Source organism: Giraffa tippelskirchi, chromosome 1 (assembly GCF_054371585.1).
Source record: "Giraffa tippelskirchi isolate mGirTip1 chromosome 1, T2T-mGirTip1v1.2.pri, whole genome shotgun sequence".
Taxonomy (NCBI): Eukaryota; Metazoa; Chordata; class Mammalia; order Artiodactyla; family Giraffidae; genus Giraffa; species Giraffa tippelskirchi.
In genome coordinates this window covers 120550474-120576907 of record NC_137275.1, presented here as the reverse complement: position 1 = coordinate 120576907, position 26434 = coordinate 120550474, and the positions used below count along the sequence as shown (strand labels likewise).

The following is a 26434-nucleotide window of genomic DNA, read 5'->3' as shown; positions in this document are numbered from 1 at the left end:
AATGCATGTTGTGGGAGACGGGCCTGATACAACTCTCTCAGTTTTGAGGTGATTCTTTAACAGATATATAACTCTTTGCTAAAAACTAGCACACTTTCTGCCCTCTTCTGATGCCTATGTCAGAAGCTTCCTCTATCCCTTTATACTTTAATAAAACTTTATGACACAAAAGCTTCAAGTGATCAAGCCTCATCTCTGATTCTGGATGGAGATCCTCTCCTCCAAAGGTCACGATTTGCAGTGTAGCTCACGGCTTGCAGCTGCAACCTTTCAGTAGGTTCTGGGTACTATGGTCAAAAACACCATTAGGAAATTGTCAAAATCATATAAAATGAGCCTGGAACACCTTATGAGTCCAGAAAGCAAACAGTGCCAATTTGCTTATAGTCAGAACTTCACTTCCTTTCCAAGTGCAGAGCAAATTATGCCTCAAAGTGCCTGTGTACTCGGCCAAAAATGCCTGACAAACAGCTCTATCTATCCATCCACCGCACTTCTCAAGAGAAAACACTGGTTATGCAAAGGAAGCAGAAGGGCTGGACTGTGGAGCTGATGAGATAGGCTACATGTCTGTTATATCAACATACATGTTGAGAGTAAGTAAGAAGGTATAGGAAAACTGAATGTGGCAGCAAAGTGTTTGAAGAGCATTCTTTGGATTAACAGATCACCATACAGAGAAAACGGGGTGGTAGGAAGAAACATTGAGTCCTTGAATTTTTAGCAGGATTCCTGAAATGTGAGTTTACAAAAGGAAACACATTTTGATGAGAGGGTAGAATATCAAACAGGAATGTAAGACAAGAGAGAAGTCATTTTTATGTATGAGCTAATAGTACTACTGGAAGGTTAAGGCCATTGTGTAAGGCCAACCTTGTGGTTTTGCTTCAGTATATTAGGGGTGGAGAGCTTTCTGATGGTGCCTAATTAACAAACTAAAGCTGTAATCTAGGACATGGCCACATGAGAGAGGCAACAAACCTCACAAAGAAAATAATAAGTAAGTTCTTGGGAATTCCTTGGTGATCCAGTGGTTCAGGATCTGCTTTCCAGTGCATGGGACGCAGATTCAATCCCTGTCGAGGAATTAAAATCCCACATGTCATGGGACAACTAAGCCCACGCACACACGTCACAACTACAGAGTCCATGTGCTCTGCAGCCCCCATGCCGCAATTAGAGATAAGGCCACACACCACAATGAAGAGCCTGTGCGCCACAACTAAGACCAGACGTAGCCAAAACAAAACAAAAAAAAATTTTTTTTAAAGACGTAAATTGTTCTACACTACTTAAAACAGTCCTAATGAATGCTAGGATGAAGTCAGGCTGTACAAAATATGATTATGTATATACCGCTCTGTATCTCCAAACTCTGATCTCAGGACTTTTTCTTGCCCTGGAAACAGAACAGAGTGCTTGCTATCTACTAGCTACAGCAGAAGTTGGAGCAGGGGGAAGGAATACACGTGAACCATCATCCTTAAATTATACCAAGGTGGATGACAGAATCAAGATTCCAAGAACTGGAAACTGGATATTAGTAAACTCCATCATAAAGGAAGAGAATAACAAACTCCAGCTGTCATGAAACAAACCCTATATTTGCCCCTTCCTTTCTGAACAACCTAGTATTATCACTTCTCTGTCCAACCAGAAAAGGCAGAAAGTGGAGGGTGTATACCTGAGAAAATCTTTCTTTTCAAAAAAAGGACTAAACCAGTTCTCCCACATCAAAAAGAAAGAAAGAAACAAAGTTACCAAACTATGGTGTAAAGTCTAGAGGAGACAGGAAAGTAAAAGACCTTTAGCTTAATTTAGCAAGACCAAAAGCTTACAAAGAGCCATGAAAACATGGGCTTCCTTTGCAGCTCAGCTGGCAAAGAATCCACCCACAATGTTTGATCCCTGGGTCGGGAAGATCCCCTGGAGACGAGAAAGGCTACCCACTCCAGTATTCTGGCCTGGAGAATTCCATGAATTGTATAGCCCATGGGGTTCCAAAGAATCGGACACAACTGAGCGACTTTCACTTTCACTAACTGAGCAATACTTTGTCTATGACACTGTCGAGTGACACTAGCAAAGCTGTACTCCTCACATAACTAATCATTTTAACCAGACCTTTGCAAGCAGTAAAACTGCTGAGAATCTGCAAGGAGGCAGTAGAAGAGCATTTTAGTTGTCTTCTAAAATTGCATACCAGGGTCTCACAGGGGCATAGAAACCCTAAGAAAAGTATCTGTTTTGGGCAGTAAGAAAGAAGATAGACTAGGTCACTGGGGCACATTAGCTAATCAGTTAAATTCGAAAGGGATCTGATAATCTGGCCACAGCTGCATTAGGGTGCAGGGGCGGGGGCTATGTGAGAAGGGCAGGGGCTGCATGACACCAGCTGTGTGAGGGCGCAGGGGTGGCAGAGAGGAGTTACCCCAAGTCCAAGGAGCACTGGGAGTAGCTACCACACGTCCATGGTCAGGGGCAGCAACCAAGAGGAGCTACCCCACCTCCAAGCTCAGGGGCGGTGGCAGAGAGGAGCTAACCCAAGTCCAAGGTCAGGGTGGCCCAGAGGAGCTATCCCACATCCAAGGAGCAGCTGGGAGGAGCTACCCCACGTCCAAGGTCAGGGGTGGCGGCTGAGAGGAGCTACCCCATGTCCAAGGTCAGGGGCAGCGGCAGAGAGGAGCTACCCTAGTCCAAGGTAAGGAGCAGCAGCTGCACTTTGCTGGACCAGGCTTGAAGAGATACCCCACATTCAAGGTAAAAGAAACCCAAGTAAGAGTGTAGGCGCTGAGAGATGGCATCAGAGGGCAGAAGACTGAAACCACAATCACAAATTAGCCAATCTGATCACATGGACCACAGCTTGTCTAACTCAGTGAAACTAAGCCATGCCGTGTGGGGCCACACAAGATGGAGGGGTCATGGTGCAGAGGTCTGACAGAATGTGGTCCACTGGAGAAGGGCATGGCAAACCACTTCAGTATTCTGGCCTTGAGAACCCCATGAACAGTATGAAAAGGCAAAAAGATAGGACACTGAAAGATGAACTCCCCAGGTCCGTAGATGCCCAACATGCTACTGAAGATCAGGGGAGAAATAACTCCAGAAAGAATGAAGGGAGGGAGCCAAAGTAAAAACAATACCCAGTTGTGGATATGACTGGTGATAGAAGTAAGGTCCGATGCTGTAAAGAGCAATATTGCATAGGAACCTGGAATGTTAGGTCCATGAATCAAGGCAAATTGGAAGTGGTCAAACAGGAGATGGCAAGAATGAACGTCAGCATTCTAGGAATCAGTGAACTAAGAGGGACTAGAATGGGTAAATTAAACTCAGATGACCATCATATTCATGGCTATATGGAGTAGCCATCATAGTCAACAAAACAGTCCAAAATGCAGTATTGGATGAAATCTCAAAAACAAAAGAATGATCTCTGTTCGTGTCCAAGGCAAACCATTCAATATCATGGTTATCCAAGTCTATGCCCCAACCACTAACGCTGAAGAAGCTGAAATTGAACGGTTCTATGAAGACCTACAAGACCTTCTAGAACCAGCACCAAAAAAAGATGTTCTTTATATGATAGTGGACTGGAATGCAAAAGTAGGAAGTCAAGAAATGCCTGGAGTAACAGACAAATTTGGCCTTCGAGTACAGAATGAAGCAGGGCAAAGGCTAAGAGAGTTTTGCCAAGAGAAGGCACTGGTCATAGCAAACACCCACTTCCAACCACACAAGAGAAGACTCAACACATGGACATCACCAGATGGTCAACACCGAAATCAGATTGCTTATATTCTTTGCAGCCAAAGATGGAGAAAGCTCTATACAGTCAGCAAAAATAAGACCAGGAGCTAACTGTGGCTCCGATCATGAACTCCTTATTGCCAAATTCAGACTTAAATTGAAGAAAGTGGGGAAAACCACTAAACCATTCAGGTATGATCTAAATCAAATCCCTTATGATTATACAGTAGAAGTGAGAAATAGATTTAAGGGACTAGATCTGATAGACAGAGTGCCTGATGAACTATGGACGGAGATTCATGACATCGTACAGGAGACACGGATCAAGACCATTGCCGAGAAAAGAAATGCAAAAAAGCAAAATGGCTGTCTGAGGAGGCCTTTACAAATAGCTGTGAAAAGAAGAGAAGCGAAAAGCAAAGGAGAAAAGGAAAGATATGCTCATCTGAATGCAGAGTCCCAAAGAATAGCAAGGAGAGATAAGAAAGCCTTCTTCAGCGATCAATGCAAAGAAAGAGAGGAAAACAACAGAATAGGAAAAACTAGAGATCCCTTCAAGAAAATTCGAGATACCAAAGGAACATTTCATGAAAAGATAGGCTCAATAAAGGAGAGAAATGGTATGCACCTAACAGAAGCAGAAGATATTAAGAAGAGCTGGCAAGAATACACAGACGAACTGTACAAAACAGATCTTCACGACCCACATAATCATGATGGTGTGATCACTCACCTAGAGCCAGACATCCTGGAATGTGAAGTCAAGTAGGCCTTAGAAGTATCACTATGAATAAAGTTAGTGGAGGTGATGGAATTCCAGTTGAGCTATTTCAAATCCTCAAAGATGATGCTGTGAAAGTGCTACATTCAATATGCCAGCAAATTTGGAAAACTCAGCAGTGGCCACAGGACTGAGAAAGGTCAGTTTTCATTCCAATCCCAAAGAAAGGCAATGCCAAAGAAGGCTCGAACTACCGCACAAGTGCACTCATCTCACATGCTAGTAAAGTAATGCTCAAAATTCTCCAAGCCAGGCTTCAGCAATACGTGAACCGTGAACTTTCATATGTTCAACCTGGTTTTAGAAAAGGCAGAGGAACCAGAGATCAAATTGCCAACATCCGCTGGATCATCGAAAAAGCAAGAGAGTTTCAGAAAAACATCTATTTCTGTTTTATTGACTATGCCAAAGCCTTTGCCTGTGTGGATCACAATAAACTGTGGAAAATTCTGAAAGAGAAGGGAATACCAGACCACCTGACTTGCTTCTTGAGAAACCTATATGAAGGTCAGGAAGCAACAGTTAGAACTGGACATGGACCAACAGAATGGTTCCAAATAGGAAAAGGAGGACGTCAAGGCTGTATATTGTCACCCTGCTTATTTAACTTATATGCAGAGTACATCATGAGAAACGCTGGGCTGGAGGAAGCACAAGCTGGAATCAAGATTGCCAGGAGAAATATCAATAACCTCAGATATGCAGATGACACCACCCTTATGGCAGAAAGTGAAGAAGAACTGAAGAGCCTCTTGATGAAAGTCAAAGAGGAGAGTGAAAAAGTTGGCTTAAAGCTCAACATTCAGAAAACTAAGACCATGGCATCCAGTCCCATCACTTCTTGGCAAATAGATGAGGAAACAGTGGAAACAGTGGCTGAATTTATTTTTGGGGGCTCCAAAATCACCCCAGATGGTGACTGCAGCTATGAAATTAAAAGATGCTTACTCCCTGGAAGGAAAGTTATGACCAACCTAGACAGCATATGAAAAAGCAGAGACATTCCTTTGTCAACAAAAGTCCGTCTAGTCAAGGCTATGGTTTTTCCAGTAGTCATGTATGGATGTGAAAGTTGGAATATAAAGAAAGCTGAGCACGAAAGAATTGATGCTTTTGAACTGTGGTGTTGGAGAAGACTCTATTTAGAGTCCCTTGGACTGCAAGGAGATCCACCCAGTCCATCCTAAAGGAAATCAGTCCTGGGTATTCATTGGAAGGATTGATGTTGAAGCTGAAATTCCAATATTTTGGCCACCTGATGCAAAGAGCTGACTCATTCGAAAAGACCCCAATGTTGGGAAAGACTGAAGGTAGGAAGAGAAGGGAACGACAGAGGATGAGATGGTTAAATGGTATCACTGACTCAATGGACATGAGTTTGGGTAAACTCCAGCAGTTGGTGATGGGCAGGGAGTCCTGGTGTGCTGTGTTTCATGGGGTCGCCAAGAGTCGGACATGACTGAGCAACTGAACTGACTGACTGACTGATAATCTGGTATAGGGTCAAAATGCCTCAAGGATTTTAACTGTCTGGAATGTGGTTTTAAAATTTCTCACAGGATATCAAAAACACTAAACTATTCCTCATTTCAATTTGAATTCTTACCAAATAAAGAATGGTTACAGAATAACTTCTACACTGAGAAACTCTCTGAACAACTTAAAGTATAGACAATTGGTTGCATCAGAAAAGCACTATTTTGAACTCTGAACTTTGTAACCTTAAGACACGGCGGGGTGGGGGGTGGTAAAAATCAGAAAACATGGATCAAAAATTAAATTATAACAGTCTGTTAAAATGAATAGACTGGTGTGTCTATATTTATATTAAAACTATGTCTTAGAGAAGCAATCACTCAAGACACCTATACCTGTAACACATACATTTGTTCAAAGAAAATGCACATTTTACACCTGTGCCCCAGGCAGCCCCAGGCACTAGGGACATAGTGAAGAACACGGCAGGCAGGATCTCATGAAACTTGAAATGGAGGCCACTTATCCCTCATTAACTAATAACCAATAACCTTCTACAGTAAAGGATTAATGAAGAAAAAGGCAATGCAATAAAAAGAATAAAACAGAGGATTAAAAACAAAGGCAGTTTAACCTTACTATTTCATCCAAGATGTAATTTTATATGTGCTAGAAGAATTAAAAACTTTAAAAAAGTGTATAGCAAAGTAATATGTAAAGGTAATAGCCACCCTCTCAAGTTCTCTATTTTCTAAACCTAATTTGGGAACAAAGTTTACCTGGATCCAAAGGGATTCTCAGGTAAGGCAAAATGGTGATTGGGAAGAGTTAACCAACAATGATTTTTATAAAACAATTTAAGACAACTGAACTCTTAAGGCCAATTTAAAAATACCTTTATTAAAACTGAGTGTTAAGTAGTTACTAGGCACTTAATGTCTGCACCCCAATCTTTTCTTCACCATCTCCCTTCCCTCTAACCACCACACCATATATCAAACCTCCAAGTTCTTGCTAAGGGATTAAATGGTCTCTGCAAAGAAATGGCTATAGGTCAGCTACCAAAAATGGAAATTCTTCATTCTTTCATTCATCACTGTCACTGTTATATATAGTACTTACCAATCTCCTATTACTATGTTCTTAACTCAAAGGCTGTTACACCCTTACTAAGTAAGTTAACAAAGCATTGCAATGTTTTCCTCTAGGACTTCTAAAAGATTTTCCTAACTATGCAGACTAGAGTACATACACAAGCACTCCCAAGATTTTGGTTCAATGGAAGTAGTCCTGCTACCCAAGAATATTTAATAAGCATATATTTTGTTGCAGGTGGCTCACAGTCTACAGTGCAAATAACACAATTAAACAGTCTTAAATTACTGTCAAGAGCTACTCTCAAACACATACCTAGATATACAGCTCATACGCTTAAGGATGTCTCTGCTCTCATAAACAAGGACCTGGTTCAGCAATACTTACAGTTAACATTGATGTTGTCAATAGGCCCCACGCAAAGAATTCAAGGAAGATGACAATAGCAGCATGGTATACACTTGGTCGGCCAAAGCCTTGTAGCTAAAAAAAGAGGAAAATTATTATGAAAAACAGTAAACAGTTAAAAGAAACCCATTATCCTAAAATGGTACTTAACACACACAAACTGTATAAACTTAGGACCTTAGGACCTATGGTTAGGTCCTACCTATTTTCCAGTAGTCATGTATGGATGCGAGAGTTGGACCATAAAGAAAGCTGAGCACCAAAGAATTGATACTTTTGAACTATGGTGATGGAGAAGACTCTTGCGAGTACCTTGGACTGCAAGGAGACCAAATAAGTCAATCTTAAAGGAAATCAGTCCTGAATGTTCATTGGAAGGACTGATGCTGAAACTCCATTACTTTGATCACCTGATGTGAAGAGTTGACCCATCAGAAAAGACCCTGATGATGGGAAAGATTGAAGCCAGGAGGAGAAGGGGACAATAGAGGAAGGGATGGTTGGATGGCATCACTGACTCAATGGACATGAGTTTGAGCAAGCTCTGGGTGTTGGTGATGGACAGTGAAGACTGGCATGCTGCAGTCCGTGGGGTCGCCAGGAGTTGGACACGACTGAGCGACTGAACTGAACTGATATTATTTAAGATAAAACTTCATTCTGTGGTATCTCTGATTTCTTTCATCTTCCCTTATGAAAGATATCAAGATTATAGACTTTCTACTTGGCCTGTCAATGTAAATGACTGGAACTCTGATTGAAAATTAAATGGGTCTTCAAGAGACTCAGGTTCCAGGACCTGAATATTCTGTCTGAACATACTAATTACAGGTTCCTTAGCCATTTGGCCTAAGTCTGAAGCTGCCCTTGTTACATGAGAGAGGCAGACAGGGAGTCAACACTAAAAAGCTTCAGGGGCAGCATAGATGATTTAAAATGATAGGAGCTGGGGGAGGAACAATAAGGATTAGGTCAAATCTGAAAACACACTTTGATACATAACGGTGTCAAAATCTAGCTTTGTATTTCTTTTTTGTTTTAAAACTGTGCCTATTCTGCTAATTTTCTCCAGTTTATGACTTCTGGAGATAAAATCTAAAAATCCACTGAATTAATGTTCTTTGACTCTGTGACAATGGTTATTACAAGGTCAAGTGCTTTATTAGCATTTTGTAATAACTGGAAGTGATACTTACAAAAGACTCTTCAAAATCCCCACTATTCCCATGCTTTTCATACTTCAAAAGGTAAAAGCATATCTGCATGGTTTAGTTAGAATCTAACCATGAGTAAATGATCAAATTCAGATTATGAGACATCTGTAAGACAACCGGCCTGGTCTCCTTAAAAATGTCAATGTCATAAAAGACCAAAGTAAAGGTAGGAGACTAGTACAGATTAAAGGAGACAAGTCATGACAACCAAATGGGGGATTCTACTGGATCCTGGATAAAAAGGAGACAAGAGGAAAAAATTTGAATATATAATATATATTAGATAATCATATGGCATTAATGTTACTGCAACTTACGGCTATCAAATGAATTTTCAAAAAAGAAGGTACATATATACTTTCTAAAGCAAATGTCACAAAATTTAATTTTGTTAATTGTTGAGTCTCAATGAAGGGAATGACTATTCATTTTACTATTCTTCTAATTTTTTATTGTTTTGAAAATTTTCAAAATTTTCAGGCCAAGAACAATTGTTATTAAAAATCCGAACTTGCAAATTTCTAGATTTTTGCAACAACTAATAAGTAGTTTTAAATGCCACTTAAATAAGACATTTGCAAAACAGAAAGCATTTTACAAAATTTTTAAAACAAAAAAGGACCATTTAAGCACCAAACAATTAAAACAAAGGAAGATCTTTATTATAACACAACCTTCAAACCAGGTTTTGAAACAGGAGGGTAGAGGGCACAACCTTGAGAATAATGACATAGCCTAGGATATACAGATGGAGAAGGAAATGGCAACCCACTCCAGTATTCTTGCCTGGAGAATCCCAGGGATGGCGGAGCCTGGTGGGCTGCCGTCTATGGGGTCGCACAGAGTCGGACATGACTGAAGCGACTTAGCAGCAACAGCAGGATATACAGAACATAACCTGGTTAGAATCAACTAGGTCTCCTGAGAAACCTATGTGCGGGTCAAGAAGCAACAGTTAGAACCAGACATGTAATGACTGGTTCCAAACTGGGAAATTAGCATGACAAGACCATATATTGTCACCCTGCGTATTTAACTTACATACACACAGAGTATACCATGTGAACTGCCAGGCTGGATGAATCACAAACTGAAATCAAGACTGCAGGGAGAAATATTAACAATCTCAGATATGCAGATGACACCACTCTAACGGCAGAAGGTGAAGAGGAACTAAAGAGTTTCTTGAGGGTGAAAGACAAGAGTGTAAAAGTTGGCTTGAAAGTCAACATTAAAAATACTAAGATTAGGCATCCAGTCCCATCATTTCATGGCAAATAGAAGGGGATAGAGTGGAAGCAATGACAGATTTTATTTTCTTGGGTTCCAAAGTCACTGCAGATAGTGACTGCAGCCATGAAATTAAAAGACACTTGCTTCCTGGAAAGAAAGCTATGACAAACCTAGACAGCATATTAAAGAGCAGAGACGTCACTTTGCCAACAAAGATCTGTATAGTCAAAGCTATGTTTTCCCAGTAGTCATATAAGGATGTGAGTTGGTCCATAAAGAAGGTTGAGCATCCAAGAATGGATGCTTTCTAGCTGTGATGCTAGAGAAGACTCTTGAGAGTCCCTTGGATGGCAAGGAGATCAAATCAGTCAATCCTAAAGGAAATTAACTGTGAATATTCATTGGAAGGGTTGTGGCTGAAGCTCTAATACTTTGGCCACCTGATGCAAAAAGCCAACTCACTGGAAAAGACCCCGATTCTGGGAAAGAATGAAGGCAAAAGGAGAAGGGGGCAGCAGAGGATGAGATGGTTAGATAGTATCACTGACTCAATGGACATGAATCTGAGCCAACTCCAGGAGACAGCGAAGGACAGAGGAGCCTGGCGAGCTATAGTTCATGGGGTCGCAGAGTCGGACATGACTCAGTCTGTCCCTTACTGAATTCTTTCTGTGACACAACATTAAGAATCCAAGCTTCATTAAGTCCTGAGTCCAGGTGTGGGATCTCAATTAAAAGAGACAGGGGCTCAAGTCCCATCTGAGTTGTAACTGCACCAATTACAGAGTAGCTTTCATCCTAGCTCCTTCATCTCTTGCAAGGTAGCCAAAGCAACCATTTAAATGTAAATTGATCCTCTTCTCCACCCTCCCTGGCTCCTACTGCACTGAGCCACACATCTGACACATACCACATGGTCCTACACCTTTCTATTTCCTTTGTTATCTGCTATGGTTTTCTAGAAGATGTCTAACAAACTTTATTTTTGTTTACTGTCCACCTCCCCTAGACTGGAAATGTAAATGCCATGAAGGAAATGGATTTTTAAAATCTGTTTTGTTCAGAGATGTACTCCAAATAGTACAACCTACAATAACAAGCCCTCAACAAAATGCAGGTGAGATGGAAGAAGGAGCTCTTTGGAAAATAATGGTTTTTCTCTGGTCTCTTAAACCACAAAATCTAGAATTTAGAAAAAAATGACCCATATTCCCCAAAGACATGGTATGGAGAGGATAAAAAGGAGAACCATATACTACATTAGTATACAGAGTAAAACAAATTTGAGCAATACTAACCAAAAGCAACATGTGGACTTTGGGTTTTGACTAATGGGAAAAATTGAGTCAATTGTGAAGTAAAACTCACATTTTAAACCAAGAGAAGAAAAAATTAAACATAAAAAAAATTTCTCTGCCCTCTGGCCTCCTCTCTCCCTACTGTGGATAGTTTATCTGCCTTATGCATCAACCAAACCTTTCCCATCAGTAGAAATTTCCCCTCATTCATAAATGGCAACATTCTCCTAACACAACACCTTAAATATAACATTCTTTCTTGCTAAGGTGTCACATGGCTCTCAGATATGGATTGTGTAAGCTGTCAATAATATGTTATTTGATGTATAGCCCTCTGTCTCAAAAACACTGGCTATAACTGTGTCTTGACCTCTGAAGAAGTGCAGTGATATAACTGTGTATGGACCAAACGATTTTCAGAGTTTTCTGACATGCTCCTCCTGGTTAAAAACCTCAAGTTTAGCGCAAACAAAAATTTTCATTTTTTTCTTAGATCAATTAATTTTTCATCAACCCAATCATAGAAGTTTGAAAATAGAATAGGTACTAAGTGATACTCAAGACTTATACTCATCATAATAATGGTACTGAAGACTTCAAGTCCTTAAATCGTAGAGTCACAAACTAATGTATTAAATTTTAAAACAGAAGATATCTGTAATCTGTTTTAAAATCTACAGAATGAAACAAAAGCAGAAGTAATGATAAAAATAAATTTTAAAAGTAAATAGCTTATATGCATTTACCAATAATTTCCAAATTATCTAGGTTTAAATTACCCACTCCCACATTGCAAAGAATCTAGTCTCAAAACGTGGATGAATATATGTCAACAAATTGCATAACTATCCTTGTAAATCATTCATTTTATCAATCATCATGCACACAAGAATTTTTAAAAAAGCAAATAAAAACACCCCAAAACCTTTGAAAACTGCTCACACTAGGAAGCAAAGGAGGGTCACCCTATTTCTCATTTGCAGTTTCTGTGGTTTAGTGTAGTACTCTTTCCCAGGCAAGTTCTATTTATGAAGACCATTGAGATAGAGATACACGTGGCTAGAATGCTAATTAAATATAAAAACAGGCACTCAGTTTGTGGGCATATATCATTAAACAATTATGCTACGTTTAACACCTTATAAAAAAATAGACAACCCGCCTTTTGTTCAAATATTAAATGTTTATATCTGTCAGCTAAAAATTGTTTAAATTAACATCTCTTCTAAAATGCAAACACTTTCTTTCATCTCTATGCAAACTACTTTAATTGTCATTCATCCCTAGCAAATAGGAATGGGGCTTGACAGCCAGGCCTTGATCTAGTGGGAATTTTGTGTGGGTAACTGTAAGAGACAGTGACAAAAATAAATCTGCTTTCCTTCCAATTCTTCCTTAAGTTCTCCGTAGCTAGTATGCTGATGAAAAAAGCAGCACATGCTTCTTTAAATTATGAGCTAATTAGAAACAATTTACTAAACTTTTAACTAATTATTTCCAGTTGAGCATGATGTAGCAAAGCCTCTCTGGATCAGTTGAATGTCTCCCCTTTCTTTTTTCAGTCATCAGTCAGTTCAGTTCAGTCTCTCAGTCATGTCCAACTCTTTGTGACCCCATAGACTGCAGCATGCCAGGCTTCCCTGTCCTTCACCAACTCCAGGAGCTTGCTCAAACTCATGTCCATTGAGTCGGTGATGCCATCCAACCATCTCATCCTCTGTTGTCCCCTTCTCCTCCTGCCTTCAATCTTTCCCAGCATGAAGGTCTTTTCAAACGAGTCAGTTCTTCACATCAGGTGGCCAGTTACTGGAGTTTCAGCTTCAGCATCAGTCCTTCCAAAGAATATTCGGGACTGATTTCCTTTTTGGATGGACTGGTTGAATCTCCTTGCAGTCCAAGGGACTCTCAAGAGTCTTCTCCAACACCACAGTTCAAAAGCATCAATTCTTTGGCACTCAGCTTTCTTTATAGTCCAGCTCTCACATCCATACATGACTACTGGAAAAACCATAGCTTTGACTAGATGGACCTTTGTCTGCAAACTCTGCTTTTTAATATGCTGTCTAGGTTGGTCACCGCTTTTCTCCCAAGGAGCAAGTGTCTTTTAATTTCATGGCTGCAGTCACCATCTGCAGTGATTCTGGAGTCCCCAGAAATAAAGTCTCTCACTGTTTCCACTGTTTCCCCATTTGCCATGAAGTGATGAAACTGGATGCCAGGATCTTAGTTTTCTGAACTTTGAGTTTTAAGCCAACTTAAATCCCTCTCTGTTGGGGTCCTTTAATGGACCGGAACTTGGTGGTACGGAGTTGATGATAAGAAAGTAAAAGAAAGAAGGAAGGAAAGAGACTGATATTCTCCGGTTTACACAGAGTGTCAATATAACTCTAAGGCAAAGAGTTAGCACCGTCTACATAGGCTCAGGGCGCCCTCTCGAGGAGGTCTTGAAAGCCCAGGCAAGTAAGTAGACACAGCGGACCCCTGTGCTTCATAGAAGCAGCCTGAATGAGAGAGAAAGAGAGAGAGAAATGAAGAAAGACATGGAGAACAATGTTCTGATGGAACAAGGGCATTTATTCAACATATTGTGGGCATATATATACTGTCTTACAAGATAGATTTTCTCAGTAGAGATAAGGATCAAAAATCTTACAAGTCATCCAGGAAACATGAGGCTAGAATCAATCTCAAAGAGAAGGGGTTGTAAATAGTTATTTTCCATATCAGAAGGGAAGAGAGTTGTAAGTGGTTACTTTTCACAGTATGGAAAAGCTAACAAAGGACATGCATAGATTCCTATTATTCCCAGGAACCGCTTATGGCACCTCTCGCTCCTGCATTCAGGAGCTAATAAGGAACAAAGGATTTATGCAAGACAGAAAACAGCACATAGGAAGCCTCCTGTTAAATGCTTCCTGACACCTCTCCATTTTGCCCCTTTATAAATCAGTATGGAACATCTTGAGATATTTTGAAGCACAGGATGAAAAGTATGTGATGTCTTTACACATTCACATCTCTCCCACAGATGATGATCCCGCCTTGACTACTCTTAACTCACAACTCCCTCCAAATCTTTCTTGACACTACGCTCAAGAGTGATCATGCTAAAATATAAATCTCACCCCATTAGTCCTATGTGTGTGTGTGTTAGCTGCTCAATCGTGTCCAACTCTTTGCGACCCCACAGACTGTAACCTGCCAGGCTTCTCTGTCCATGGAATTCTCCATGCAAGAATACTGGAGTGGATTGCCATTTCCTTCTCCAGAAGAACTTCCCAACCCAGGGATCGAACCCTGGTCTCCTGTCTCACAGGCAGATTCTTTACCGTTTGAGCTACAGGGAAGTCCTATAGAAGACTTCAAAATATGAACTACAGATTCTTCCCATTCCTGTACACTAAACCTTTTAACCTCAAAGGTGATGCTGTGAAAGTGCTGCACTCGATATGCCAGCAAATTTGGAAAACTCAGCAGTGGCCACAGGACTGGAGGAGGTCAGTCTTCGTTCCAATCCCAAAGAAAGGCAATGCCAAAGAATGCTCAAACTACCGCACAATTGCACTCATCTCACATGCTAGTAAAGTAATGCTCAAAATTCTCCAAGCCAGGCTTCAGCAATACGTGAACCGTGAACTTCCAGATGTTAAAGCTGGTTTTAGAAAAGGCAGAGGAACCAGAGATCAAATTGCCAACATCCGCTGGATCATCAAAAAAGCAAGAGAGTACCAGAAAAACATCTATTTCTTCTTTATTGACTATGCCAAAGCCTTTGACTGTGTGGATCACAATAAACTGTGGAAAATTCTGAAAGAGATGGGAATACCAGACCATCTGACCTGTCTCTTGAGAAACCTGTATGCAGGTCAGGAAGCAACAGTTAGAACTGGACATGGAACAATAGACTGGTTCCAAATAGGAAAAGGAGTCCGTCAAGGCTGTCTATTGTCACCCTGCTTATTTAACTTATATGCAGAGTACATCATGAGAAACACTGGGCTGGAAGAAACACAAGCTGGAATCAAGATTGCCGGGAGAAATATCAATAACCTCAGATATGCGGATGACACCACCCTTATGGCAGAAAGTGAAGAAGAACTGAAGAGCCTCTTGATGAAGGTGAAAGAGGAGAGTGAAAAAGTTGGTTTAAAGCTCAACGTTCGGAAAACTAAGATCATGGCATCTGGTCCCATCACTTCATGGGAAATAGATGGGGAAACAGTGTAAACAGTGTCAGACTTTATTTTTGGGGGCTCCAAAATCACTACTGATGGTGATTGCAGCCATGAAATTAAAAGACGCTTACTCCTTGGAAGGAAGGTTATGGCCAACCTAGATAGCATTTTTAAAAGCAGAGACATTACTTTGCCAACAAAAGTCCGTCTAGTCAAGGCTATGGTTTTTCCAGTGGTCATGTATGGATGTGAGAGTTGGACGGTGAAGAAAGCTGAGTGCCGAAGAATTGATGCTTTTGAACTGTGGTGTTGGAGAAGACTCTTGAGAGTCCCTTGGACTGCAAGGAGATCCAATCAATCCATCCTAAAAGAGATCAATCCTGGGTGTTCATTGGAAGGTCTGATGTTGAGGCTGAAACTCCAATACTTTGGGCACCTCATGCGAAGAGTTGACTCATTGGAAAAGACTCTAATGCTGGGTAGGATTGGGGGCGGGAGGAGAGGGGGACGACAGAGGATGAGATGGTTGGATGGCATCACCGACTCAATGGACATGGGTTTGGGTGGACTCCGGGAGTTGGTGATGGACAGAGAGGCCTAGCGTGCTGCAATTCATGGGGTCGCAAAGAGTCGGACACGACTGAGCGACTGAACTGAACTGAAACCTTTTAACAGGATGACTGTGCTGTCAATTCCATTAGGTTAATTTCTCCACTTCCTGAGATATGGAGGGGCTTAGCAACTTGATCTAACCAACATATGTCAGATAAAGTAACAACACAGACCTCTGATGAAGGCCTCCAGAGGCCTTCAAGACTGCAGAGAAACGCCATCTAGGCATACAAGGATGAGAGCATATGAGGCTCTCCCTATGAGGCCATCTAGATCAACCAAGGTCTGATACAGGGGCAAGGCCAGCTGAGATCATCCAATTCCAATCAAGCCAGCAGATGACTGAAGAAGTATGAATAACTCCCTCCGCCTCTCCAAAAAAGAAAAATGCAGTGAAGAACCCCACACTGAGATTAGCCGAAACTGTCAATCCAAAGAATACTTGTTTTAAGTCACTAAATTTTAGGGTCGTTCCTTATAAAAAGCAAATACTAATGGGAACTGATAAAACCACTACCCCCTTGCCCTCATGATTAAACTCAAGACTGTTCTGAGTCTCCTCTGTAGCTCCCCAATCTCACCCTTAGTCCAAACATAACTCAATGAAAAATGTGTGAGATTAAAGAATAACCTCCATCACAAACATCCTTCTATTTTAAAAAGTAGATGGAATAATCATTATATTTATTATAGACATTTGCGGTTACAAAGAGAAACAAGAATTTCTGAGATACCATTTTTTGAACACTAAGCTACAAAAAATTAGTTCACAGTAACAGTGGTGGTGGGAGCAGGGGAATGAGGGTGACATCTGGACTTAAAATATAAGCATGTGAAACAGGCTACAACATGAATGAACCTTGAGGATACTATGTTAAGTGAAATAAACCAGTCACACACACAAGAAAACAAATACCTTATGGTTCTACTTATACGAGGTATCTAGAGTAGCTGAACATAGAAACCAAAAGTAGAATGGTGGATGCCAGATGGAGTAGGGGGAAAGAGGAAATCGTTATTTACTGGGTATAGTTTACTTTGAAAGATGAAAATGTTCTCTTAACAGTGCAAATATACTTAATACTACTGAACTGTACACTTCAAACTTAACATCTTAGTTGTTTTATATTATGTATATTTTACCACAATTAAAGAAAATTTATATGTACGCATATATATGTACATATATACACGCCTGCAATGCAGGAGACCCGGGTTCGATCCCTGGGTCAGGAAGATCCCCTGGAGAAGGAAATGGCAACCCACTCCAGTACTCTTGCCTGGAAAATTCCATGGACAGAGGAGCCTGGTAGGTTATAATCCGTGGGGTTGCAAAGAGTCGGACATGACTAAGCGAGTTCACTTACACACATATATATATAGGTAGACTTAATATGTGTGTGTGTGTGTGTGTGTGTGTGTGTGTGTGTGTGTGTATATATGCATGTGTATATTCAAAATCATGTAAGAGACCCCCAAAGAGCATTCTTTTAGAGATACCAAGGGAACATTTCTGTACTCCAAGGCAAAATTTGCCTGTTATGCCAGGTGTTTCCTGACATCCTACTTTTGCATTCCAGTCCCCTATAATGAAAAGGACATCTTTTTTGGGTGTTAGTTCTAAAAGGTCTTGTAGGTCTTCATAGAACCGTTCAAGTTCAACTTCTTCAGCATTACTGGTCGGGGCATAGACTTGGATTGCTGTGATATTGAATGGTTTGCCTTGGAAATGAACAGAGATCATTCTATCGTTTTTGAGATTGCGCCCAAGTACTGAATTTCGGACTCTTCTGTTGACCATGATGGCTACTCCATTTCTTCTAAGGGATTCCTGCCCACACTAGTAGATATAATGGTCATCTAAGTTAAATTCACCCATTCCAGTCCATCTTAGTTCACTGATTCCTAGAATGTGGACATTCACTCTTGCCATCTCCTGTTTGACCACTTCCAATTTGCCTTGATTTATGGACCTAACATTCCAGGTTCCTATGCAAAATTGTTCTTTACAGCATCGACTTTGCTTCTATCACCAGTCACATCCACAGCTGGGTATTTTTTTGCTTTGGCTCCATCCCATCATTCTTTCTGGAGTTATTTCTCCACTGATCTCCAGTAGCATATTGGGCACCTACCGACCTGGGGAGTTCATCTTTCAGCATCCTATCTTTTTGCCTTTTCATACTGTTCAAGAAAATTAGAGATATCAAGGGAACATTTCATGCAAAGATGGGCTTGATAAAGGACAGAAATGGTATGGACCTAACAGAAGCAGAAGATATTAAGAAGAGGTGGCAAGAATACACAGAAGAACTATACAAAAAAGATCTTCATGACCCAGATAATCACGATGGTGTGATCACTCACCTAGAGCCAGACATCCTGGAATGTGAAGTCAAGTGGGCCTTAGAAAGCATCACTACGAACAAAGCTACTGGAAGTGATGGAATTCCAGTTGAGCTATTTCAAATCCTCAAAGATGATGCTGTGAAAGTGCTGCACTCGATATGTCAGCAAATCTGGAAAACTCAGCAACGGCCACAGGACTGGAAAAGGTCAGTCTTCATTCCAATCCCAAAGAATGCTCAAACTACTGCACAAGTGCACTCATCTCATACGCTAGTAACGTAACGCTCAACATTCTCCAAGCCAGGCTTCAGCAATACGTGAACTGTGAACTTCCAGATGTTCAAGCTGGTTTTAGAAAAGGCAGAGGAACCAGAGATCAAATTGCCAACATTTGCTGGATCATCAAAACAGCAAGAGAGTTTCAGAAAAACATCTATTTCTGCTTTATTGACTATGCAAAAGCCTTTGACTATGTGAATCACAATAAACTGTGGAAAATTCTTAAAGAAATGGGAATACCAGACCACCCGACTTGCTTCTTGAGAAACCTGTATGCAGGTCAGGAAGCAACAGTTAGAACTGGACATGGAACAACAGACTGGTTCCAAATAGGAAAAGGAGTATGTCAAGGCTGTATACTGTCATCCTGCTTATTCAACTTATATGCAGAATACATCATGAGAAACGCTGGGCTGGAAGAAACACAAGCTGGAATCAAGATTGCCAGGAGAAATATCAATAACCTCAGATATGCAGATGACACCACCCTTATGGCAGAAAGCGAAGAACTAAAGAGCCTCTTGATGAAAGTGAAAGAGGAAAGTGAAAAAGTTGGCTTAAAGCTCAACATTCAGAAAACTAAGATCATGGCATCTGGTCCCATCACTTCATGGGAAATAGAAGGGGGAACAGTGCAAACAGTGTCAGATTTTATTTTCTTGGGCTCTGAAATCACTACTGATGGTGATTGCAGCCATGAAATTAAAAGACGCTTAGTCCTTAGAAGGAAGGTCATGACCAACCTAGATTGCATATGAAATGCAGAGACATTACTCTGCCAACAAAGGTCCGTCTAGTCAAGGCTATGGTTTTTCCAGTAGTCATGTATGGATGTGAGAGTTGGATGGTGAAGAAAGCTGAGCGCCGAAGAATTGATGCTTTTGAACTCTGGTGTTGGAGAAAACTCTTGAAGAGTCCCCTGGACTGCAAGAAGATCCAACCAGTCCATCCTAAAGGAGATCAGTTCTGGGTGTTCATTGGAAGGACTGATATTGAAGCTGAAACTTCAATACTTTGGCCACCTCATGAGAAGGGTTGACTCATTGGAAAAGACCCTAATGCTGGGAAGGATAGGGGGCAGGAGGAGAAGGGGATGACAGAGGCTGAGATGGCTGGATGGCATCACCGACTCGATGGACATGGGTTTGGGTAGACTCCAGGAGTTGGTGATGGACTGGGAGGACTGGCGTGCTGCCATTCATGGGGTCACAAAGAGTTGGACACGACTGAGCAACTGAACTGAACTGAACTGAACTGAAAGAAGATCTGCAAAAGCTGCTGAAACTGAAGGTAAGGAAGCCTGTGTTATTAAAGATGATGAGAGGCCCATATGGATTAAGACCTATCTCTTTGAAACATAAACCCCAAATAGAGACATCCAAGAGCAGCCAAAGGTCTAGACTTGTCTTAGAGTTTCCTTTCACACACAGGGTGCTCCAGGGTGCTTACTACAGGAGTTATTTTTTAACTTCGTGATGATTTTCCTGGCATATTCAAAGTTAGCTTGTAGTAAATGAAAGGCATGGTCCATAGCATTCTGTTTTAAAGACTGTATACTACCCATTATAGGAAAAGAGTAAGCACTCATTTTTTTCTTTTAATGTGAGCAATTAACATTGTATTGCTTAAGAAGGAAAACAACTTCAACTCTCAGCTCTCTTAATTAAGCCTACTGTGATTCTCTCCTCAGGAGACATGCCTATAGGTTTGACATCATTCTGGCTATACAGGAGTTTGTAAAAAAGCAAAAATGTTAGTCACCCAGTCGTCTTTGACTCTTTGTGACCCATGGGCTGCAGCCCGCCAGGCTCCTCTATCCATGGAATTCTCTAGCCAAGAATACTGCACTGGGTAGCAATTCCCTTCTGCAGGGGATGTTCCCGACCCAGGGATCAAACCTTGGTCTCCTGTACTGCAGGCAGATTCTTTACCTTCTGACCACAGGAGTTTGTAACTAGTCATCAAAACAATACACAATGCAAAACAAGTAACTTCCTGGACTTCATTCAAAGCCAGACACAGCAATCAACCAATGAATCACTGCACATATAATCCTAAAAGTTACCTAATGAGCTTAACACAAAAAGCGAAAATATCAAATACATGAAAGGCGTTATTAAGGGAATTATATACTTGGACTTAGCACTTCTCTTCTATCTTAATGTTTTATATAACAGTAGAGACTAATAAGAGAGTTAAACAGTAGAGACTAATAAGAGAGTTAATTTTTAGGTAGGTTGATAGAGTGTCCAGGGCCCTTGAGGAAGAGGAGGAGGCAACCCTTTTTTTTAACATTCTTTCCTCTCAGGCCTCTGAGCTGCTGCAGCAACAATCTATTTTGCCTAAGACTAACTCTAACACCGGAGCTAATGATTACACAACAAAAGAAAGTGAAGTCACTCAGTCATGTCCCACTCTTTGTGATCCCATGGACTGTAGCCCACCAGGCTCCTCCATCCATGGGATTCTCTCCAGGCAAGAGTACTGCAGTGGGTTGCCATTTCCTTCTCCAGGGGATCTTCCCCACCCAGGGATCGAACCCAGGTCTCCCACATTGTAGGCAGATGCTTTACTGTCTGAACCACCAGGGAAGTCACAACAAAACAATGTATTTACTCAGAAACCTGTTTTTCTTCAAAAACCTATGCCCTTGATTATATGGATACAATATATCTCAACCAGAGACATCTTGTTCAGAGACCTGTTCTCCTTGGTTAATCTTGTTAATCTTGTTATCTCAAGATGTATGTTGAGGGAGAGGAGCCTGGTAAAACTTTCACAGCCTTGAGGCATATATAATACTCCGCTATAGCAGCCAGGGTGGGTACTCTCCTACCTCCTTCCAGTGCCTTTCCCTGAAAGCTCCTCTCTATTCTTTCACTTTAATAAAATCTCTGCCACACAAAGCTCTGAATGACCGAGGCTGCATCTTTGGTCCCAGAGTGAATTCTTCTCCTTCGGAGACCACAAATCCAACACCATTCACCGTAAGCTATCACTAATGAGTTAATTATCTTTTCGCATTCCTTTTTATGGAATTGACATACACAAAAACATTACAACTGTTTCATGAACATACAAAAGTCATAAAACCTTAAAGTAAGGGAATATATTAATTAATATATGTTCTACTCTCCATAGGCAATCACAATGCTAGAAATGCGTCAATATTTTTACACATGTACATTATAGGTAAAAACATTCTTTTACATAAACGGTAGCAGAATATGCATCTTCTTTCTTTTTTATGGATACCTTAACCTATTTTTCCATGTCACTGTATACAAATTCTTGTTCTCTGTAATCGATACACTGTATCCCACTGTATGAAAATACCATTATTTTAACCATTCCATATTGATGGATATCAATGGAGTTTTGACTTTTTTAATGTTGTTGAAATAATAATTTTTATTTTAAAGCATTTTAAAGATAAATCTAAACCTACAGAAACCAGTAGAGTCTTTGTATATCCCTTACGAGCTTCCCCAAATGTTAACATATTAAATAGTGAAAGTGAAGTTGCTCAGTCGTGTCCGACTCTTCACGACCCCACGGACTGCAGCCCACCAGGCTCCTCCGTCCATGGGATTCTCCAGGCAAGAGTACTGGAGTGGGGTGCCATAGTATATTAAATAACTATGGTATAATTATTCAAACCTGGAAGCTAACATCATTACACTACTTTAACTAATTCACGAATCTTATTTGAATTCACTTTTTTCCCACTAATTTATTTTTCCTAGTTTAGGATCCAATCAAGGATTTCACATAGCATTTAGTTCTCAAGTTTCCTTAGACTTTTCCAACCTGAGATGATTCCTAAGATTTTTATTTTATATTTTCATGATCTTGACACTTTTAAGAAGTATTGGTATATACTTTACCAGTTATTTTGTAGAATGTCCTTCAATTTGAATTTGTCTAATGTTCTCTCATAATTAGTTTAGTGATATTCACTAAAAATGTTTATTGAGATATAATTCATATCTCATAAAATTCACCTTTCCATATATTCACAAAGTTTCAAAATCATCACCCAAAAAGAAATCCCATACCCATGAGCAGTCACTCCCCATTTTCTCCTCACTTCATCCACTGGTAACAATCTAACTTCTAAATCTGTCTCTACACATTTGCCTATTCTAGAATCATATATAAACAGAATTCACAAATGGAATCATACAACATGTGGCTTATTGTGTCTTGCTGCCCCCATTCAGCATAATATTTTCAAATTTCACCAATGTTCATTATTCAATTCTATGGCCAAATGATATTCCATTGTGTGAATATACTGCATTCTGTTTATTCCTTTATCAGTTTAATAGACATTTGAGTTCTTTCTACCTTTGGCTATTACAAATAATGCTAGCATAAACACTGATGTACAAATTTTTGTAGAACATAATTCTCTTGGCTATGCATTAAGGAGTAGAACTGTTGGGACAATTAATATTCTTTTATATATACAAATGTACAGTATTCTAGGATAAATTCCTAAAAGTGGAATTGTAGGGCCAAAGGTTAAACACACTTTAAATTATAACCAATAAGAAACAATTATAATAAAAAAGCAATACAAACTGTGAGTGGGAAAAAAAAAAAAACACTTCAGATTACATCAGCTAATCTACAAATGTCTCTAACACACACAATGCTTCTTTAAAAAAAAAAAAAATCAAAGAAAAGACCAAAATCCCAACAGTAAGATGAGCAAAAGACAAACTGTTCATAGAATAAGGTATTATATCAAATAGCCCTTCAACAACTTCATTCATAATAAGAAAACTGCAAATTGAGCTTTATTCAGATAATTTCTCACTGTCAGATCAGGCAAAGCTTCCGAAGTTTGACAATATTCCCTCATACTGCTAATGGCATGAAAAATCGTACAATCATCTAGCAAAATTACTTACATATTTATCCTTCAAAGCAACAATTCCACTTTAGAGATTTGTCCCAAAGACAAAACAAGAATAATACGAAGTATCATATAGACAAGGCTCTGGAACACTTCAATAGGGCTTTCCCCTCAAGGGACTCAGTTCATTCAGTAAAGTACTACCAGAATAGACCATAGTAAATCCATACACTAGAGTATTATACAGTGATTAAAAAAGGCTGCCTACACATTGCTTCAGAGCAATGATCAGAATATGCTGTTAAGTAAAAAATGCAAGGCACGTACAGTACTTTTTAATCTAAGAGATCAAATACTATCAATACCTATATACATACATACATTTGCTTATAATAAAAAACAAAACACAGGCGGAAGGAAGCATCCAAAGCAGTATCCAAAGAAAACCAGTTACATACATGAGGGAGAGAAATGGGGGTGACAGATGAAAGTAAGATTTCATATCTTGTTGTATATATTTGCTGTTGGAAGAAAGGATTATAGATGCTTTGAAAGTGAAAGTGCAAGTCACTCAGTCACGTCCTGCTCTTTGCGATCCCATGGAGCCCGCTAGGCTCTTCCGTTCCTGGAATTCTCCAGGCAAGAATACTGGAGTAGGTAGCCATTCCCTTCTCCAGGGGATCTTCTTGATCCAGGAATTGAACCTGGGTCTCCTGCACTGCAGGCAGATTCTTTGCCATCTGAACATAACACAAAATTAAATCCAAATGAAATAAATCGACCTGTGTATCAAGGTGTTGTTTAGTTGCTTTAAAATACAGAATTTGAATGTACATCCTAAGGATCAAAAAAATTAAAAAAAAAAAACCAAAACTAAGCTGTCTTAAGGTAATCATGTTGGTACTGCTAAATCACTTCAGTCGTGTCCGACTCTGTGCAACCCCATAGACGGCAGCCCACCAGGCTCCTCCATCCCTGGGATTCTCCAGGCAAGAACACTGGAGTGGGTTGCCATTTCCTTCTCCAATGCATGAAAGTGAAAAGTGAAAGTGAAGTTGCTCAGTCGTGTCCGACTCTTAGCGACCCAATGGACTGTAGCCTACCAGGCTCCTCCATCCATTGGATTTTCCAGGCAAGAGTACTGGAGTGGGATGTTGGTACCAGTAACACTTTTATTTTCTGAAACTTCAAATGCATCTAGTAGCACACAGTAAATAAGTTACTATGCTATTATCTCTAGGAACCAAGATTTTCATTGTAAGAGAAAAAGATACAAATGTAAAATAAAAGAAGTAAAAACTTGAAATCTTAAATTTGGTTTACAAATATCAATATAGATTGTGGTATAATTACCTTAAAGGAAAATAGAATTCCTAATTCTATTCACTGGAAAGGTCTACAAAAAATGAGCAACCTAACAGGAGTGAACACCTCTTAGAGTACAGTTTGTGGTCTTGAAGTATCATTTCCCACTAAAAGAAAATTGAAATTTTTGGACATTAAGTTGATTAAAGGTTTTCAGTCAAAAAATGTACACGATCTTGGAACATATTTTGCCAAAAGCAAAGATGCTATAGACAACTATGGTCATATCAAAAGGATTCAGGAACCAATCTAAAAGGACCCCCACTGGGGAAAGAAGAGCAATATCTGTATGAATTGAAATGTAAGATCTTTGGTGGATGTTGGAAAACTAAGCTATTATTCTGAAAACTGGTAAATGTGGGAAAAAATGAGAGAGAAGCATGTATTCCCCTTTTCTACATCTCAGGATAACCAAATACTGATAAGCTAAAGTTCTTTTTAAGAATTTTGACAATGAATGAAAAAGAAATGATTAACTTATTATCATCACACTTTGTAAGCTCGATGAAATACTAAATCCAGGCAATAACTATTAATGGCCTTAAAGTCATTACGTCCCTTCATTAATCACAGCCTTGTCATGGCAATGAGGCTCATGTCATGCAAGGCCACACAATATGGACGGGTCATAGTGGCGAGTTCTGACAAAATGTGGTTCACTGGAGGAGGGAATGGCAAACCATTCCAGTATTTTTGCCATGAGAACCTCATGAACAATATAAGGCAAAAAGATATGACACAGGATGATGAGCCCGCCAGGTCAGATTGTGTCCAATATACTACTGGGAAAGAGTGGAAGACAATTACAAATAGCTCCAAAAAGAATGAAGCGGCTGGGCCAAAGCAGAAATAATGCTCAGCTGCGATGGTGGCTGGTGGTGAAAGTAAACTGATGCTGTAAAGAACAATACTGCATGGTGTGGGGAAAGAGCAAATTAGCCAAGATGGTGTGGTCAGGCTCTCTCGCCCCAGGCTCTCTCACATGTTTATCACCCCATGTTCTGTAAACAATGACTCTGCACAATTATGAACATCTGAGATCACTTACAGCACTGCACATGTGCATCACGAGGTACTTGCTTGGTCACGGGCTACTCTGCGTGGGACATCAGTACAAACTTCACTTGGAAAAGCCCTAAGGGTTGTGTGCGGTTATGTGGTGCTCTGTCTCATGCTATGGCTGCTGCAACAGCCAGGAGAGAATAAATGCATCTGCAGTTCCCATGGACCCTAGCATTTTCTTCCAGCCTCTTAGCTCACACCTTGCCTACCATGGGTTCAGTGAACAATGCGGACAGTACGAACAGGATGAGCAAGACAAGTGGCACTGTGAGCAGGATCAGCAGTACACAAAGGAACCTGGAATATTAGGTTAGTCAACAAGAGTCCGAAATACAGTACTTGGGTGCAATCTCAAAAATAACAGAATGGTCTCAGTTCATTTCCAAGGCAAACCATTCAACATCACAGTAATCTAAGTCTATGCTCCAACCAAGGACGCTGAAGAAGTTAAAACTGAATGGTTCTATAAA

At 40.2% G+C, this 26434-nt stretch overlaps 1 protein-coding gene across 10 annotated transcripts in view; it reads right to left on the bottom strand.

Annotated features, from left to right (window-relative positions):
* The window catches only part of LOC145507431 (solute carrier family 71 member 2-like), a 139730-nt gene that overhangs the window by 84983 nt on the left and 28313 nt on the right, over positions 1-26434 (bottom strand). For 9 of the 10 annotated variants that reach the window (XR_014054862.1, XR_014054866.1, XM_081493999.1 and 6 more), the window contains one exon: positions 7493-7588. Coding sequence is in view for 8 of the 10 variants with exons in the window: in XM_081493999.1 (XP_081350125.1) it covers positions 7493-7588 (96 nt within the window). In the remaining 2 variants the exon portion in view is untranslated. Of the gene's footprint in view, positions 1-7492; positions 7589-22731; positions 22780-26434 lie in introns of those variants that run through there. The other variant, XM_081493988.1, reaches the window with a different exon arrangement.